General features: G+C 34.9%; 1 protein-coding gene across 1 annotated transcript; it reads left to right on the top strand.

Moving 5' to 3' along the window:
* Positions 1 to 1,568: 1,568 nt before the first annotated feature.
* cers3a (ceramide synthase 3a) lies at positions 1,569 to 17,002 on the top strand. The gene is made up of 11 exons (XM_084107921.1): positions 1,569 to 1,701; positions 3,853 to 4,025; positions 7,502 to 7,619; positions 8,310 to 8,428; positions 9,769 to 9,826; positions 10,448 to 10,498; positions 11,038 to 11,130; positions 11,436 to 11,564; positions 11,990 to 12,096; positions 12,222 to 12,375; positions 15,269 to 17,002. The coding sequence occupies exons 2-11, from the start codon at positions 3,862 to 3,864 to the stop codon at positions 15,398 to 15,400; spliced, it is 1,125 nt and encodes a 374-aa protein (XP_083964047.1). The 5' UTR covers positions 1,569 to 1,701; positions 3,853 to 3,861; the 3' UTR covers positions 15,401 to 17,002.
* The last annotated feature ends 831 nt before the right edge of the window (positions 17,003 to 17,833 follow it).

Here is a 17,833-nt window from a genome sequence, read left to right as displayed (position 1 = left end):
ATCCTATGATATTCTGGTATGGCTCCAGTCCCTCATTCAGCATTTGTGTTTATCTATTTTTTCACTCAAAAGGTATAAACTCTGTGATTACTGTGTATGTAAACCGTATTAACAGCAGGTTTATTCCACTAAATGGGATTGTGGGATTAGGCCCAACACCATCATTTAGCATTTAAATTACATCACCAATCCAGCTAATGGGAGCAACAAAATTTCCATCATTTTATATGCAAATATCCAGAATCAACATTCAGCAACAGCTTTTCATAGGGAAAGGCACCACTTCTGTAGATCAAACAGCTGTTGCTCACAGTAATGTCATAATTAGGCTTGTTAGATGATTAGACTTTCCTCAACTTGAATGTTACTAGTGAACGTTAATTAGCTAAATTATTTAAGGATCCCAGAGGATAAAACCTTCAGCTTCGGTCTAGCTCCTCAATATAAGCAAACCTGATTTAAATTGAGCTATAGACATGAATGATTCCTCAAATAATGCCTGGCTAAATATATTTAGAACACACATAAATGCATTGTTTCCACAAAAATATGATGCAGCACAACTGTTTTCAACCTTCATAATATTAAGAAATGTTTCTTGAAATTAGCATATTAGAATGATTGAAGGATCATGTGACACTGAAGACTGGAATAATGATGCTGAAAATTCAGCTTTGCATCACAGGAATAAAATACATTTTACAATATATTCAAATAGAAAACAATTAAATTGCAATAATATTTCACAATATTACTGTTTTTTACTTTAATAAATGCAGCCTTGTTGAGTAAAAAAGACTTCCTTCAAAAACAACTTACTGACCCCAAAAGAAAGGCAGAAAAAATACTAAATATAAATAATATAGTGCTACAAAAACAAATGATCATAGAGCAAAATAATTCTGGTGCAAATTTATCTATTGCTTGGTAGAAGTCACTTGGGTTCACTTGCAGTGCAAATAAATTAGATTTATGTCAACCACAATGTATGGATTGAGTTTCACCAATTTAGGAGACATTTAAGAAGCAGAATTGAATTGTTTCTATTCTGTGTCGTCATGTATGATAGGATCTATGCATTTTCAGGATGCCTTTGAGTACGTTTTATGCACCAATTCTAGTACTGTGTTTGGTCACCACTTGATGTCCAATGTAAAGTTTGTGTCCTGAAGTAAAACTATTGTCCATTGCTATATAGCTATAGGTGTCTCCTGAATTCCAGGTACCTAATGGGTGCAAGTACAGGCAGCGTGTTTTTGCTCGAAACACACCCCATAGAACTGAGTCATTGACTGTTTTTCCGTCTGCCCTTTTGTCGTATCTGGCTTTTCACACACTATCTCGCCCTCACCTTGCTGCTCTATCAGTTGCACTATGCAAATAAGGTGAGTCCTTAGGGTGCAGTTTTTATGTGTATGTGTGTGTGTGTGTGTGTGTGTGTGCATGAGTGAACCCACCGAATGCCTGTTAATCTACAGAAGGTAAGAAGGAGGTAAGTAGGGAGGGGAGGAAGCAAGTCAATTGCTACTAAGGTAGGGTGTGACCGCAAAGTAATTCAGACAAAGAACATTCCCGTGGATCTCGAGAGCAGCGGTGCTGTCATGTTACTCACTTTCCCACAGTCATCAGTGACGCAGAGCGAGCGGAGTGAGATCAGACGTTTACCTGAACGCTGCACTGAACCGCTAACAGGAAGCAGAGGTAAGTGTTTGCTTTTTCTTGACCTTTGAAAAACTTTTTGATTTTGAGTTTTAAACAAGAAGAATGTTGAAAATAAGAAGACTTTTATGAAAGATGTTTGGAAAGTGTCTCCAATGAAGTAGAGCTTGTGGAAACCTGCCTGTTCAAGAGTTTTTTGGGTTTTAAGTCAATGGAAAATCATGTTTAACCCAGGTTTTTTTGTTGTATTTGTTGAAATGTGTTTTACAGTTGAAAAATTCTGCATTATAAGCTGGGTTGTACTGTAATGCTAAAGTTTGACATTTTTTAATGTGCTTAAGTTAATCAGTTCTTGAATTTTAACTATTCAGTTCATCTATCCTAGTTTCTTGTTATCAGAAATGGTTAACAAAGAAGATAACTTGATAGTGTAGATAATTTTTAGAGTTGTGTGTGGCAGTATTGGGGTTTGAAGGGAAGGATGATAATAATTCTGTGTGATCTGTACATGAGGAGGCAGCTTTGTTTACTCAGCGTCTTGTTCAAACAGACTCTGAGCTCTTTGTTATGTTCAGTTGACATGGTGTTCTGGTCATTCTCTTTGGTCATAGTACAGTCATGGAGATAAACTGCCATTGTGTGCTGTTAATATTGCCTGATCAAAGCCAAAATGTTAGGCTATATTATGGTTAAAGGAATGAGCAGATACATTAAAAGATCATCAGACTTCAAAGGTCAGCCATTAGTTATTAGTTAGCCATTAGGCTAGTTCAATAGTTTGGGTTGGTAAGATTTTTTTGATGTTTTTGAAAGATTGTGATCACCAAGGCTGCATTTATTTAATAATTAAATTGTGAAATATTATTGCAATTTCAAATAACCTTTTTCTATTGTAATACATGTAAAAATGTAATTGATTTCTGTGATCAAAGTTGAATTTTCAGCATCATTACTCCAGTCTTCATTGTCACATGATCCTTCAGAAATCATTCCAATATGCTGATTTGCTGCTCAAGAAACATTTATTATTTTTTATTATCATCATCAATGTTGAAAAAAGTTGTGCTGCTTCATATTTTTGTGGAAACAGTTACACCCAATTGATTCTTTGATGAATGTATTTGTTTATCACTACTAATAATTAGACTGTATAGCTTGGGTGTGAGTTGACGTTACACATGATGTAATTCACTAAATAGATTTGAACTTTAAATCAGCACAATAACATGTTGGTTCACACCAGCCCTACTTGTATTGCCCGTTCAGGTGCATGGCGTCTCAGGTGTGTGTTGGTACATAAGCATGTGGTTTTGCCTTGGGTTAGCATCGGCCCTATTAAATACTGTTTTCAGTAGCAGCAGAGCTGTTTTACTGTCAACAAATTGAACACATCCGCACAGTTATATATACATATATACAATTAGAGCTACAGAATCTCAACCATTTTAACAATGATAGTTTCATGAAAGTGTTTTGATAATTGACATTTTATTGTGTGGTATTATCAAGATTCTGCTTCCATAGCACGTTTGTTGTAGGTGTAAATGGATGCAGGACAAGTACTGTTATGTGTGTGTGTGTGTGTGTGTGTGTGTGTGTGTATGTATGTATGTATGTATGGTATAAATACACAGTGCTGAATAAGCCTGATTTCATCACGACTGCTTATGTGTCTATAGATGCTAAATCTAATATGTCCTTAATTAAAGTTCGAACCTCCAAAATCTCCTATTTCATTTCCCAAATCTTCTCTCATCTCTCTTTAGAATATAATAGAAAAATCCATTTTTTTGTAAGGTTCTACAATTATATATTTATGAGTGTACCATATACTTTTATGCTGTATGGATGGATGTATGCTACTATTAAATGTATTAAATTATGTACTAATATGTAGGTATCGTATCAATAATAATAATAATAATAATAATAAAAATAATAAACAGGATAAAACATTATGAAACTTCTCTTCTTTAGAATAATGTGTGCACTGATGCATCATGAACCTTAAGTCCAGGATGGAATATGTATTAAGAGTGTAAATGGTGTCAATTTTGTTTTCATGTTGAATACACTCACACTTTCTCCTCGAATGAATACAGTATTCAGAGTGTTGGCTGAAAACACTTATTTTTGTAAAATGTGATGCGTGCAGTCTTGTCTAACTGTGCTTGTCATCTGCTGTGTTAACAGATCGTGGTCATGATTGGTGAGTGGTTGTGGTGGGACCGGTTGTGGCTGCCGGGGAACCTCACGTGGGCCGATCTCAAAGATGAGGAAGGGTTCGTCTATGCCAAACTTTCCCACCTCTACGTCATTGTGCCGTATGCTTTAGTCTTCCTGCTAGTCAGATACTTGTTTGAAAGGTGAGTTGGTTGTGGAATTTCTGTGATTATGTTGCAGGAAGTTAAAATATGATCGATCACTCAGGGTATATATTTCAACGGCCAGCGCGAGAATTTGTAAATGATCCATTTTGAAAACCATTCAATATACCAGCCTGACCAGACTGGTAGATGAGAAAACTAGCCTGGTTTAAGCATTTTTAAATGTTTTTTTTTTTTTTTTTTTTGAGAAGGCTGCATGGCTGCTTTAGGTCTTTTTCATGGGTGCATCTTAAATCAGCTCCTTAGTTTAGTAATCAGGTCACTGATCAGGAAGTCGGCCATTTTAGGGCTGTCTCAATCGCAGAATCCTTTTAGTGCACTGAAACGTTCGCTCCCTAAAAAGTCCCACAATCCACTGTGAAAACCAGGAAGCATCGATGCTCACTATTTTTCCTTACCTTGAAATCATAAGCACAAAAAATCAAGTGGGCCAACTCAATACACATTGTAGCAAATTAGCTCTATGAAATATTAATTATCAGTAATAACTGGTTATAATTGATTATGAATATTTGGATCAGTTAATATAATTAACTTAATGTCGTAAATTAATATTACAATCAATTAACCTGTTTGTCCTGTGAACACTCAGGATTAATTGTTTATTAACTCTAAGAAATGTACATATCCGGGGCATGGGAAATGTCTTTCTTAATTTACAGTACTACTAAGAGCAGTAACCAAGATCTAAATGATTAGTGACTCCAGTTATGAGCTTGAGACACGGACAACTTTATGTGTGACATGAACAAGATTTTATTAACTAGTCTAAACACTTAAACTACTCTAACATACACACACATACATGCATACAGTTTACCAAGGGAAAGAGAGCTGAAGCAGAATACAGGAAAGCAAGAAGTTATAGCATTGTTTGAAATTCAGCAGATCAACAGCCTTGAGCAAACCATCAGTTTAGAGATAGCTAAAAGCTGATCTTGGGTTTTTAAAGTGTGAAGAAGTAACACCTTCTGGAGGTGCAAGAGCCAATGAGAGGATTTTCCTTTGGAGGGAAATTCTTTTACGACCATTGTCTTTGACCATGTAATCTGATTGGATGTTTAACACAAGAATCTTTAAGATGCTTCTAATACTAATGCGTCACAAAGTTAGCAAAATGTAATGTAAATGAACCAATCGGAGGCGAAGATTGGATTTTTTAGAGACCAAACATGCCACACATATGATTTTGGTTAATCATAATATGCATAATAAGTCTGAAACATTAACCCAATAGAGTTTACAAGAATACAAAAGCCACACCACGTAAAAGGAAAATCATGAGATGGGAAAATTAGATACATGTTTACACATTTCTCAAGTGGTTATATATAGAATATATAGGATTACAGGGTTTATTTCTCCTCCTCTGCAAGAGTTTAAGTGAGAGTCGCAGCTCTCTGGAAATTCCTTTGGGTCGTAATACTCTTATCAGCCTCAGTGTGTTAGCTTCATTTGGGATGTTAGTTTTTGGGGGTAGTTTCACAGGCCTTTGTTGGGAGAGTGAGTTTGCTGGATTATTCATTAAATAAATGAATAATTTGTGTGTGTCTGATTGGTCCAGACGCTACACACATAATGTAACACAAAAAACATTATCTACATTTGTTTTACTGTCAATGTTGATCAATTTAATGTGTTCATGCTGAATAAAAGTATTAATTTCTTTTAAAAAAATCTTACTGCCCCACATTTTTTAATAGTACTGTATATGTATACTATCTTTATCATCAAACATTTTAAATACCACATCTCTGCCCGGTTGCATAAACCGCTTAGACTAGAACTACAAGTTAGTCATGTAATTTCTTTTCTTTAACATTGGTTATAACATTTTTATTTTTACAGTCACATAAAAAAACTAGGCTGGCCCAATTTGAATCCTAAAAGTAAAACTACTCCTTAACAAACTGCTAGATGGTCAGACTAGCTCTTAAGACACACAGTCTTAACATAGAAGCCAAGTTTATGAAACTGGCCACTGTTGTCTGATCATTTTCCAAAAATCAGCCAATTAATTGCCCTTGCTGATAAATAGCTAATCATAACAAGTATAATAGAAGACATTTAGTCCAAAAATGGATCAACTAAAGTTTTACAGTTTCATCTAAAATATTTGTGCCAATAATGCTAATTAATTTCAATTTCTTACAAAATGATTTGGGTTGAGGTGGCAATAAAATCACATCACGCCACAATAAAGTCCTCGTATAACCTGCTTGATGTGTTTCGCCACACTTTCGAGGCACCTTTGTTAGGCTGTCAATCAATGTTATTAACCTTGTAAATATGCAAAAAAGAATGTTAACCCAGGATTTACAGTACAGTTTAAAATAAATTGTTAAATGATCAATTTTTGCAACAGACATGATCATGTTAGAAAACTTTTTAAAGCTTAAAAGCTCATTTTAAAGTAAAGCTACCCTTTTGAAGTATAGCTACATTATAAGCTAAGCTGCTGACAAAAAATAACCAACTGTATTGACATATGTGTGTTTGTGACCATGAGAAATTAGGGTTTTTGCTTAATAAACTAAATACGAGATACAGGGTGCATCTCAATCAGCTCACTAGCTCCCCTCCCGGTGACAACGCCACTACTGGTATTTATGATTTACAGCAGCACAGATATCTTTCTGATATTCATTTGAATGTTATTTAAAAGTATATGATGATAAATACATCTTTGATTGTTACATATCGCTGCAACATTTCATCCGTACATTTATTTTAAAAGTTAGCTAAATTAGGTAAATTACCTGTCTAGCGATGCATGTTTATGGCAAAATATAATTAATGTTTTTTGTAAAAAAAAAAAAAAAAAACCCATGTGATTTTTTTCACGCTTCAGATTTTCCAGTAAGGAAACAGCGAGCATCGATGCTTGCTGGTTTTCACGGTGCATTGTGGGACTTTTTAGGGAGCGAACGTTTCAGTGCTCTGAAAGGATTCTGCGATTGAGACAGGCCTTAAAATGTCCAACTAAACTAAAACTAAACTACTAAACTAAGGAGCCGATTGAGATGCACCCACAGAATTACCTACACTAAATCTGAACTAAATATTTAACAAAATATTTAACTATGAAAAAGACCTTAAACAGCTATGCAGCCTTCTCAAAAAAACAAAAAACAAAACCATGCACAACAAATGCTTAAACCGGCCTAATTTTCTCATCTCTCAGTCTGGTCAAGCTGGTATTGGATGGTTTCAGAGTGATTTAGCCACTTTTCAACTGGTCAGGCTTTGAGATCAGCATAACCTAGCTTGATCTTTTTGTCAGGGTAGAGTTTCGTCTGCAAATAAAAAGTAGCTTTTTACTAGAAAGGCTACACTATTTTGAAAACAGCTTAACTATCGTTTTGCATTGATTCCTTAAGTTTTGAATATGATTCAAATGAAGGATGTAAAAAAAAATGTCAATGGTTTAATTCTACTAATGTCTGTCTGTTTAGGTTAATAGCAACACCGTTTGCAGCTTCGTTTGGCGTTTCAGAGAAGACCGGATACAAAGTGGAGCACAATGCTGTTCTTGAACATTATTTCAATACAAAATCAAAAAACCCAAGACAGGTAACGTCTTCTCCTCTCACGTAACAACATATCATTTTGAACTTCAGATCCTCATCAGATTTAAAGTGGCTTGTGGCTTGATCACGGGGGAGCATCACTGTTTAAGACATCATTTAAGGCAAGATTCTCTAAAGCTTTTTTGGAAACTTGAATTGAACTCAGTTCCATCCAGATCACGTGATTTATATTTAGGTTTTATTTAGTTTTCCATTTTTTTAATTTATTTTCTTTTTACCCATATACCTAAACAAATTAAATTTTACAATATTTAATATTTAGATTTAATTGTTTTATTATTTTAAAAAAATGAATTATTAGATTAAACACTCAACCCAGACCAAGTTCTTGAGGTTCGTCATCTAATGAAGCAGTTTTGGCTCCTTCAGAAATTGATGCAATGCCTTCATGTAATAGTCTGACTGGATGTGTTTGATTTTTTTTAATTTTATTTTAATTTTATTTTTTTTATTTCTTTGAATGATTATGTAATTATACACCCTTAAAATGTATTATTTTTCAAGTGTTTATGTAAATATGGCAAAACTGAGGAGTTTTTTTGTTGTTGTAAGATTTGGTCAAATAAAGCCATAATTATTACACCACTTTTCATAATCAAAATTGCACTTTTCTGCAGGAGATGGTTGCCGTATTTAATGACTTGTAACACTGATCTCTTCCATCTTTTATCAGGCAGATATAGATGGTCTGTGTAAAAAATGCAGCTGGTCAAGTAGACAAGTGGAGCGCTGGTTCAGGAGGAGACGAAACCAGGACCGTCCTAGTGTTCTGAAAAAATTCAGAGAGGCCAGGTATGAAATACACATAAACTCATTTGACTTACCACATAGCTGTCTGGAATACTTGATTGTGATTGGTCAAATGCTGCATTCTGTTGTCAAATATTGTCGTATGCTGACGATAAAATAGTGTTCTAGCAGTCTTCAAACATTGCACTAGAAATGGCAAGGACATAAGTTTGGTACTCAGGGAATGCATAACATGTTAAAATATACTGTAAACCTTGAATGCAAGGCTTTTTAAAAAAAATGATGAGGATTTAGAAAAAAATATTTTTACTCAATTTCTATCTGACCAAATATTTTAGACATTAAAATGTCCATGTTTTTTTAATTAATTGACTTTTTCAGATATATAAACACTTTATAAATTAGGCTTCATAAAGAATGAAGGAACCCTGGTTCTTCAAAAGGGAACAAGCAGTTGTTGAGAGGGTGAATTAAAATAAGAAATAGATGCACAAATTACGTAAACACAGGAAGTAGGATTCAAAAATAAAATTATTTTATTTTATATATAATTTTCTGGTATATCATTTTATTTATAATTTGTTTTCATCAAGAAATCACCAAAAACTCATCTGAGTAAGTCACAATAATCCAAATAAATGATTGCAAAATTAATTTATACAATTGTTTTTATTTTATACAACAGTAACACTTTACAATAAGGTCTCATTTGTTAGCTTTAGCTAAAATTACATATGCATTTAATCATTTAGCAGATGCTTTTATCCAAAGTGACTTACAAATGAGGAGAACAATAGAAAAAATCAACAGTTGGGCAACTTTTTTTTAAAATGCATAAAAAATAAATACATATACAGAAGAGAATAGTAAGTGTTAGTGTTAATGGGACAAGTGTTGACGAAAAAGATGCACCTTTAGCTGTTTTATATACTTTTACAACATGTATTAACCTTTGTTAATGTTAGTTAAATTTTTTTAACAAATACATCTTTTGATCTTAAAACGTAGTAGGTCTATTAAATGTTAAGATTAACATTGATTAATAAATGCTATAGAAGTATTGTTAATCCTTAAACAATGCATGCTTATAAAAGCTACTTAAATGTCTTAATTTAACTAAGGCCTAATCCTGGCTTAATCTAAACCCTGTCTGTAAAACCAGGCCATAGGTAACTAATGTTAACAAATGAAACCTTATTGTAAAGTGTTACCTACTAAAAACTGTTCCATATTTAATGCCCACAATGCACTGCAGTGGTCATTGAGTCTAAGGCCCAAAACCCAAGTGGTTGCTGACTTGTTGCTGTGTGCTTCCACTGCCAGACTATTGTTGATTAGTGGTTTTGATCTGAGTGTTCCTCTCTGTTGGGTTGTCTCTATAGTTGGCGATTGGTGTTTTATCTGGGGGCGTTCATTGGTGGAATCATAGCCCTGTATGATGTAAGTGTATCCTTTTCTTATGGTTTTCCTTTAAAATTGCATACCTGAAGTAAGAAATCTGTAATTAACTCCAACCTACTTGGAGTCCCAGCCTCAGATGAGACGAGAGTAGTGGATTTGTCATAATGTCACCTTAAAGGAATGAGGATAAGGATTTAAAAAATATATATTTTTACTCACTTTCTACCTGACAAATTATTTCATCATAAAAATGCTCATGGCTTCCTCACATTTCCTCACAGTTGTTGAGAGGGCAATTTAAAATAAGAAATATCTTGATATTTATTATTTAGCTCATTTTAAAGTTAATCTTATTTAACTGTAATCTTATTTTAAATCATTTTAAGTCATCTTAGCCCCCTGGTTGAAAACCACTGCATTATCAGATTTCCGAAAGTGATTGCGTTTGGAACAGTTTTTGTGTTGGGATTGTGCCTATAATGCCTTAAAACGCTGTTTTAGAACACGTTTTAGATCACATTGCAGCTCTAGAAACAGTCATTAATAAATGGATAAAAAGCTAATTTGTCACGTCAGAAAGTAAAGTTTTGAGTTTAAAGTTTGTTTAGAGGCATTAATTTATTAATTCAGTATTTTTACTGATTCTTCTATTTCTCACAGAAACCCTGGTTTTATAATTTGCGGGAGGTATGGAATGGTTATCCCAAACAGGTATGTTCCAGACTTCAGATCTTTAATTTGCTTGTATTTGCTCCAAGGAATATTTTATTGCTCATATTACTGCACTAATAAGAGCAGACGAGATTTTGCTCACTTTGACCCGGCCCCGATAAAGTGTTCAGTTCACGCAATGCTCAAATTTACGGCATGGCTAATAAAAAAGGCAGATAATAATGCTCACGCTAGTTCCAAATCAAACATGGCCATATTTAGAAGAAAGATGTTTTTTTTGTTGGCCCAGCTGAAGAGTTTTTTGGAACCATTCACTTGTTATCGGAGTTCCAGGTTGTAATCAAAAGAACAGTGATGTCATCCAGATTGGCACTCAAAACATTGAGTTTCCTAGAATAATCGCTCAAAAAAGTGCCCTCTTCAAAGCACAATGAATGAATTACATCAATTTCACATTGAATTATATCTCTGATCAATCAAAAGAGTCTTTTACTTTTTCCGTCGTAAATGTAACAGTGGGTTATACCTTGTTATTGTGCATTTCTCTGAGAGCTTATTGTTGTTTTTCGCTTTTGCAGTCCATGCTGGAGTCACAGTATTGGTATTATATTGTGGAGATGAGCTTCTATTTGTCGCTAGTGCTCAGAATAACATTCGATGTCAAACGAAAGGTCAGTATCATGTGGTCTTATTCTGCATAATTATACCCTTACATTTTAACTACTTGAAATCTTTCAAATTAAACTTTAAACTATGTGTTGTTCTGAGCCTAACCATTTATCACATGACCTGGAATAAACATCTGATCTGAAAGATACACAATAAAAGCTATTGTAATCTATTATTTAAAGCTAGATTGATTTGTTGTTGTTTTTATTTCAGATACAGATCTCATCTAACAGCACATCTACTTTTTTCACTGTCACAGAGAATTACTTTGAACACTTTTTTTTGTAAATGCATATCTATATTTTAGGACTTTAAAGAACAGATCATCCATCATTGGGCCACACTGACACTCTTGGCTTTCTCCTGGTGTGGAAACTACATCCGGGTCGGGACCCTGGTCATGCTCATTCACGATTCTTCAGACATTCTTTTGGAGGTTAATATGACCAATCTTATTTTATTTGATCAATCTTCTTCTTTTTTTTTTTTAAGGCTTTTGTCACTTTACCTTTTTATTAGTGTTTTACCTCTAGAATGGGGTCTTTAAGAATGTTTATAAATGTCAGTATTAGTATAGTCAGTATAGTCTTTTCTTCTCTGTGACGTATATCTGAATGAGACAGCTTCTGGAACATGAAAAAAATCTATGGTGTGACTTGATTTTGTTCATGGGGAATTGATTGGATAGTTGTGGTTTGCTATTGGTTGATCTCCTGTGAGTGACAGGTTGTCCCGCCCTCACACCAGTAAACGCATCATCAGAGAAGAGAAGAGAAGAGATGTCGCTGCAAGAGGGAGGGGAAGTTATTTTGTGCATGGATAAATCTTTTTTTTGTGTGTGTGTGTGTTATTTCTCTGCAGTCCGCTAAGATCTTCAACTATGCCAAATGGGAAAAAACGTGCAACAGCATCTTTGTGGTATTTGCTGCTATCTTCATAGTCACACGACTCATAATCTTTCCATTTTGGTGAGAATTTTGTGTGTGACTATTTACATCTTTAAGTTCTTATAAAGAGTCTCAGTTGTAGTTTACATAACATATATTACGAAAAGTTGTAAAAATCTCTGTTGTCTCGTGTATTTTTATACCAGGATCATTCACTGCACATGGGTTTACCCGCTTGACTATTACCCACCATTCTTTGGATACTACTTTTTTAACTTCATGCTTGTCGTCCTGTTGATGCTCCACACATTCTGGGCATATCTGATTCTACGTATGGTGAAGATGTTCCTTTTCGGAAGTGTAAGTTGATCTACATTTACATTTGGGAAGGTTTTATTTGTTTAAATTCATGCTCATGTAATATAGATTTGTTCCATTTCTCACATCATTCATATTAAAGTATACTTGGTAAGTATACTTATACAATATTTGGTAATTCATTTTGGATAGACATATTTAGAGATTTCTCACTGTACATTTGTAAACCCTGGTTTTACAGGGATCCAAATAACATTAATAACATTGATTTGACAAATAAGCTACTGCATGTGATTTGTGTTTATATTTGCTTGTGAATCTGTAAATGTTGAGACATGAACCTGTCTTGGGTCTTCAGAAACATTTAAATTTAAATGCTGATGAACTTACAGTATGCATCACTTTTCAACATGTTTAATACAAAACAGCATGTGAAAGTTTCTCTGATTGTACAAAGCGCATGAATATTTATTGAGGCAGATTATGATAATTGTCTGTTGCTAAACAACTCGCCATAACATTTTAGCACTTTATACCTTTGGCACTGCAGTTTGTTGCAGATCTTTATAACCCAGGGTTAAAAGTATCACTAACCCCTTTCAAAATTACAAGTGAGAAATGTTGCTTTACCCAGGGTTAAATAGACATTAACCTGGGGTTAAGTGTTGCGTGAAAAGCCCTGAATACATTATAAAACCATTTATAAAATGGTTCCAGGCGCAGCAGATCTGAATGGCTCAAAAATAGTAGTAAAACAAGTAATGAGGTGCATCTATGCAGCCCGTAGGCCATGTGTCACTAACAAAAACCATTAACACTCTTACCTCACCACCCTCGGCTAGTTGTCAATCATCTCAACTGACAGAACTGAGACCTTATGACTTTTAACAGGTCATAAAACTGGCATATATGCAGTCAGACATTTCTGGATGTTCTGACCTGCATGTGGACGGACTTGTTTTATTTTACGAGTTCCTGACTAAAGCTATTTTTAAGAAAAGTTATCTGTTGTCTTGTGAGCTGGTACAGTTTCAGCTATGACACGGTTTTCATTTATTGTCCAACTTAAATGTCCTATTGTGATTTATTATTGCATAATTTCTGGATTTACTGGTCTAGTTACAATCCCATAATGCTGGTTATACCAGTGTTGGTTGGTACAGCCCAGGAACACAATTGTACTTATGCTGCGTTTAATTGTTTAAAGTGCTGGGTGAGCACCAATAGAGGTTAACACTGCTGTTAGATATGGTTGTCTCCAGTTTGTCAGTTTGGTAATCTATGAGAGTGACAACCGCATTTTACAACCAATTCACACTATATTTTTTTACAAAAATCAGTGATATTAAATCCATGTAGCGTATATTATACACGCTAGTATTCCTATTGTGAAATATAACAAACACCGTGATAGTGTTATACTTAACAACAGATGAGTTTTTAGTCTCAATTCCATCTCAGAGGAAGAAATTCCTGCATTTTGTAGTCACAGCATGTCATCGGTTCTTGTATGTGTATAAAACAAGTAATTTTGGGCCAGTGCTCCCTATTGGATCCTTTAGGAAACACTGCCTTAATTAATGTGAAGCAAAGGCTTATGCATTTATTGGCAGTTACAGGCAAAGTCATTCTGCATGAATTACAGTATACTCCAAACACAAATGATGACAAAAGCTTGTAACAGTGACTGAGTTATCCAGGTCTGCGCTGTTGTTCTGTTATTTCCCATTACACTCGCGTTCTGATTAAAATAAGCCCTGCCAGCCTGTGTTTAGTGCTCCATTGTTTTCACTCCAGCTCAGTCTATTGAAAAAGGTGAGTCATAATTTGAGAGTGATTGCACTGGCAGCGTACATGATCTCTCGCAAATGCAGAGCGGATGAAGGATGCCAGATTCAATCGCTTCTCTGCTCTGTGTACCTGCAGCCTGTTGCTCGAAGGGACCTACTGTAATTATTCGTGATTTAGTGCACATCAGACTGTTCGGATTCATTTACTATGGATGATGGATTGTGTACTTGCTCGTCTGGTTTCTACAAATAGCTCGTTAGGTTAATGTTTCAAGACCGGCTGTATTTTCAGATTTCAGATGTTGTGGTTTTCATTTTGGTTTTTGCAAAGTACAGGAAGTTCAAAGATCAGCTTGCTTATTGTTTGATTTTCAAATATTTTTTAAGCTAAGGATCAATAAACTTATGCAACAGTCCTTGCACTGGCTTCCAGTCAGGTTCCATGTTGATTTTGACATCCTTATGCTCACATATGTGGCCCTGGATCACAAAACCAGTCACAAGTAGCACGGGTATATTTGTGGCAATAGCCAACAATACATCGTTTGGGTCAAAGTTATGGATTTTTCTTTTCTGCCAAAAATCATTAGGATATTAAGTAAAGATCATGTTCCATGAAGATATTTTGTAGCCTACATTTTCTACCGTAAATGTATAAAACATTTATTTTTGTGAGTGAATGCAGCACAATCACGAACATAAATGGACAACTTTAAAGGCGATTTTCTCAATGTTTTCGAATTTATTGCACCCTCAGATTCCAGATTTTCAAATAGTTGTATCTCAGTCAAATATTGTCCTATCCCAACAAACCATACCATGCGCTTTTAACTTTATTTTTTTTTTTGCGTCATTTTCGCTCCTCTCAAGCTGTTCCACAGACGCTTTTGTGATCTGTAGGGGACAGGGCTTTATCGTCCTATACTCCCAGACTCTGAAACAAGTTAGTGTTACTTATTAAACTGTGGCATGTAGATACTACTCAGACCACATGGCAACACCCTGGCAACCACCCACAACACCCTAGGATAGTTTTGCATGGGTAAACACCACTCAAATTTTATTTTTCAAATTCGTTTTAGAAATAAGTGTTAGATGTTGTTCGCTATAAATTATTATTTTACATTTTTCCTTTTTTTTGATAGTTAACCAAAGATGAGAGAAGTGACAATGAAGAAGACGAGGAAGAGGACGGGGAAACCAGTGTGACCGAGGACAATGACGGACATGTGAAAGTGACCAATGGCTGTAGAGGAGGCGGGGCTAATCATCACTGACACATCTTTCCTTAAACTGTGAATGATTTTGAATTGGTCTCAGTCAGGGATGTGACGAGCCAAAAACATAATTTGGATTTATTTCCACACATAATATGCCAGAGACCTGTCAAAACAAATTGCATCTTTTAATACACACTGAAAAAAACTTTTTTTTCTCCATTCGGCTTCACTGGAGGCGAGGCGCTGTGTGTCTTGGCTGCTTTAAACCTATTTTCCCCCTTTCAACTAAGAACTTTTTTATTGTGGCACAGGATCACATGGGTAATTATGAAAGAACACCGCACAAAGAAAAAGAAACCCCTTGTAAGATTTAATAGACTGCTCATTGTTTTTGAAGCTCAAAGATCACGTCACATTGGCTGCCCTTCTTCCACAGAGGCTTCATCTGCCGTGCTGCTGAGTTTTACATCAACCTCTGCCTCTATAAAGAACTGAAATGAAATCTCAAGCCTGCATTTCTTGCGAGTGATTTTGAAGAATAACATCTTCCCTTGTATCACTTTAACCTCTGGACACTGGAGCTGGGGCTCGGTGGACAGCTGAAGTTTTCTTTTATTTCTTAACTTCTTTTACTGTGGCTTATTGGTGTTCACACTGCAGTTACGTCTTTTTTGTCAATGCAAGTTATTTGCATCAACTTCTGATTGCTGGAGGTCACTGAGTCTCTGCACTGCTGGTTTTTCGTATGCATTTCTATGCGTACTCTGAATCTGCACTCCCAGTGGCAGTCTCCACATGGCATTCTGCTCAACTCAAATCACCAGCTATCATTGAAAATGAAGGACTTCCAGTCAGTCAGAGGTTTAATAGTTACCTTCACATGTGTGTGCCACAAAACCAGGAGTGGTTTTATCAAAATAGCTAGTTTTAAAGGTGTTAAGTGTTCACCTTTTAACTTTAATCTTCCTTGCTCCACAAGTCTCAGAATTGAAGAATTAGCTGCCTTTCATTTCATCCATTTGAATTGGCCACACTCCACAGGAAGTTGAATTGGAATGACAGGAAGAGGAATTTATTGAATTGTAATTTTAAAGAAGTGTGAAATGTTTTTCACACTGGTCCGCGTAATCTAATTTATTAAATATGTAAATTAAATGCACAAATATGAAATATACAAACTAAATGCAAATTTGAATAGAAGGCATTCCATCCATCCATCCATCCAAAAGTGTTGATGCTCTGCTGGTGTTTAGTGTAGACACGTTTTCATAAGATATTATGTATGTGACTTAAAACTACCTAAGTATATCTGAATGCTGTATGTGGTAAATTTGAGATTTAATGTTTAATATGTCTTGACATTTATGAACTGGTTAAATATTCACATCTGTGAGTGACTGATTTGGTGTGTGTTTTAGGCATGAGTTCAGGCCTTTGCAATATATATATATATATGTGTGTGTGTATGACAAATCATTCTTGTTTCTCTGGGGCGATGCAAAGATCCACAGATCAGCAGAGTTGGTTTTGAGAATGTATGTAGTGCATTTACTGTTTTCTACACTGAAAAGTTAAAGGTTTAATTGAAGGATTTTTTTTTTTAATTGTTTAATTCAAATTTTATTGTAATAAAGATATAATATTTCAGTGTACAATAGTATAATGCTTATAATTGGATCTTTATTTAATGTTCATTTAAATAGAAATTTCATGATTTTGTTCTTCCCTATATGTTCAATGGACCCCCAGTTTAAAATGTTTTGGGTGAAAGGAGTATTTTCCCCTTTATTATTATTATTATTATTATTATTATTTACAGTGGATTATATTTTATATGTCGTCTTATAGATATATTTTGCATTTAATGCAACACAAAGAAAATATTCAAGTTGCTCATTTCTATATGAAGAAGTGGTTAAATCTTCCTTCTGTCCTAACTATTAAATCTCATTTATAAATTTCAAGCAACATGACCAACAGAAATGCATTTTAAATTTTTGAGTGAACTGTCCCTTTAAAATCAATGTGTGGAAAGGGCAGTCAAGCAGTGTAATGGCATAATGAAACAGAACAAACTGCCTTTTAAAACTTCCTCCGACTGAACAAGTTCTTGTTTAGTGTACTGCCTCTAGAGGGAGCAGTTGACCACACTCTTGACCTCTGCAATAAAGCACACAACCTGTGTTCTGCAGTGTCAACTCAAAATGATAACTGCTAAATCATTTTTGGTGTCACAATACTTGCTTTCATTATTGTGCTTGTGTTCATAAATCACTGCTGTCTTGTAAAGTATCTTGTAAAGTCTTTTCCAGGCATGACTGTAAGGATCTGGGCTACCTGGAATAATGTTGTTGTCATGCAGGTGATATTTTGTTCTGCTTAAATATATAAAGAACAACGCTTCTCCTCCTAAACATGATTATCATTAATAGTGTTTGCTAAAGTAAGCATCACCAGTACTGTTGTTCATACAGTAGTCAACATTTGAAG

This window comes from Abramis brama, assembly GCF_963993115.1.
Source record: "Abramis brama genome assembly, chromosome: 3".
Taxonomy (NCBI): Eukaryota; Metazoa; Chordata; class Actinopteri; order Cypriniformes; family Leuciscidae; genus Abramis; species Abramis brama.
This window is presented reverse-complemented; position numbering and strand designations above follow the sequence as displayed.

Bases quoted from the DNA above. Each gene is read 5' to 3' on its own strand.
- cers3a (XM_084107921.1), top strand. From the start codon at position 3,862: ATGATTGGTGAGTGGTTGTGGTGGGACCGGTTGTGGCTGCCGGGGAAC. The intron at 4,026-7,501 runs GTGAGTTGGTTG...CTGTCTGTTTAG, and splicing joins GTCAGATACTTGTTTGAAAG to GTTAATAGCAACACCGTTTG. The intron at 11,565-11,989 runs GTTAATATGACC...ATTTCTCTGCAG, and splicing joins CTTCAGACATTCTTTTGGAG to TCCGCTAAGATCTTCAACTA.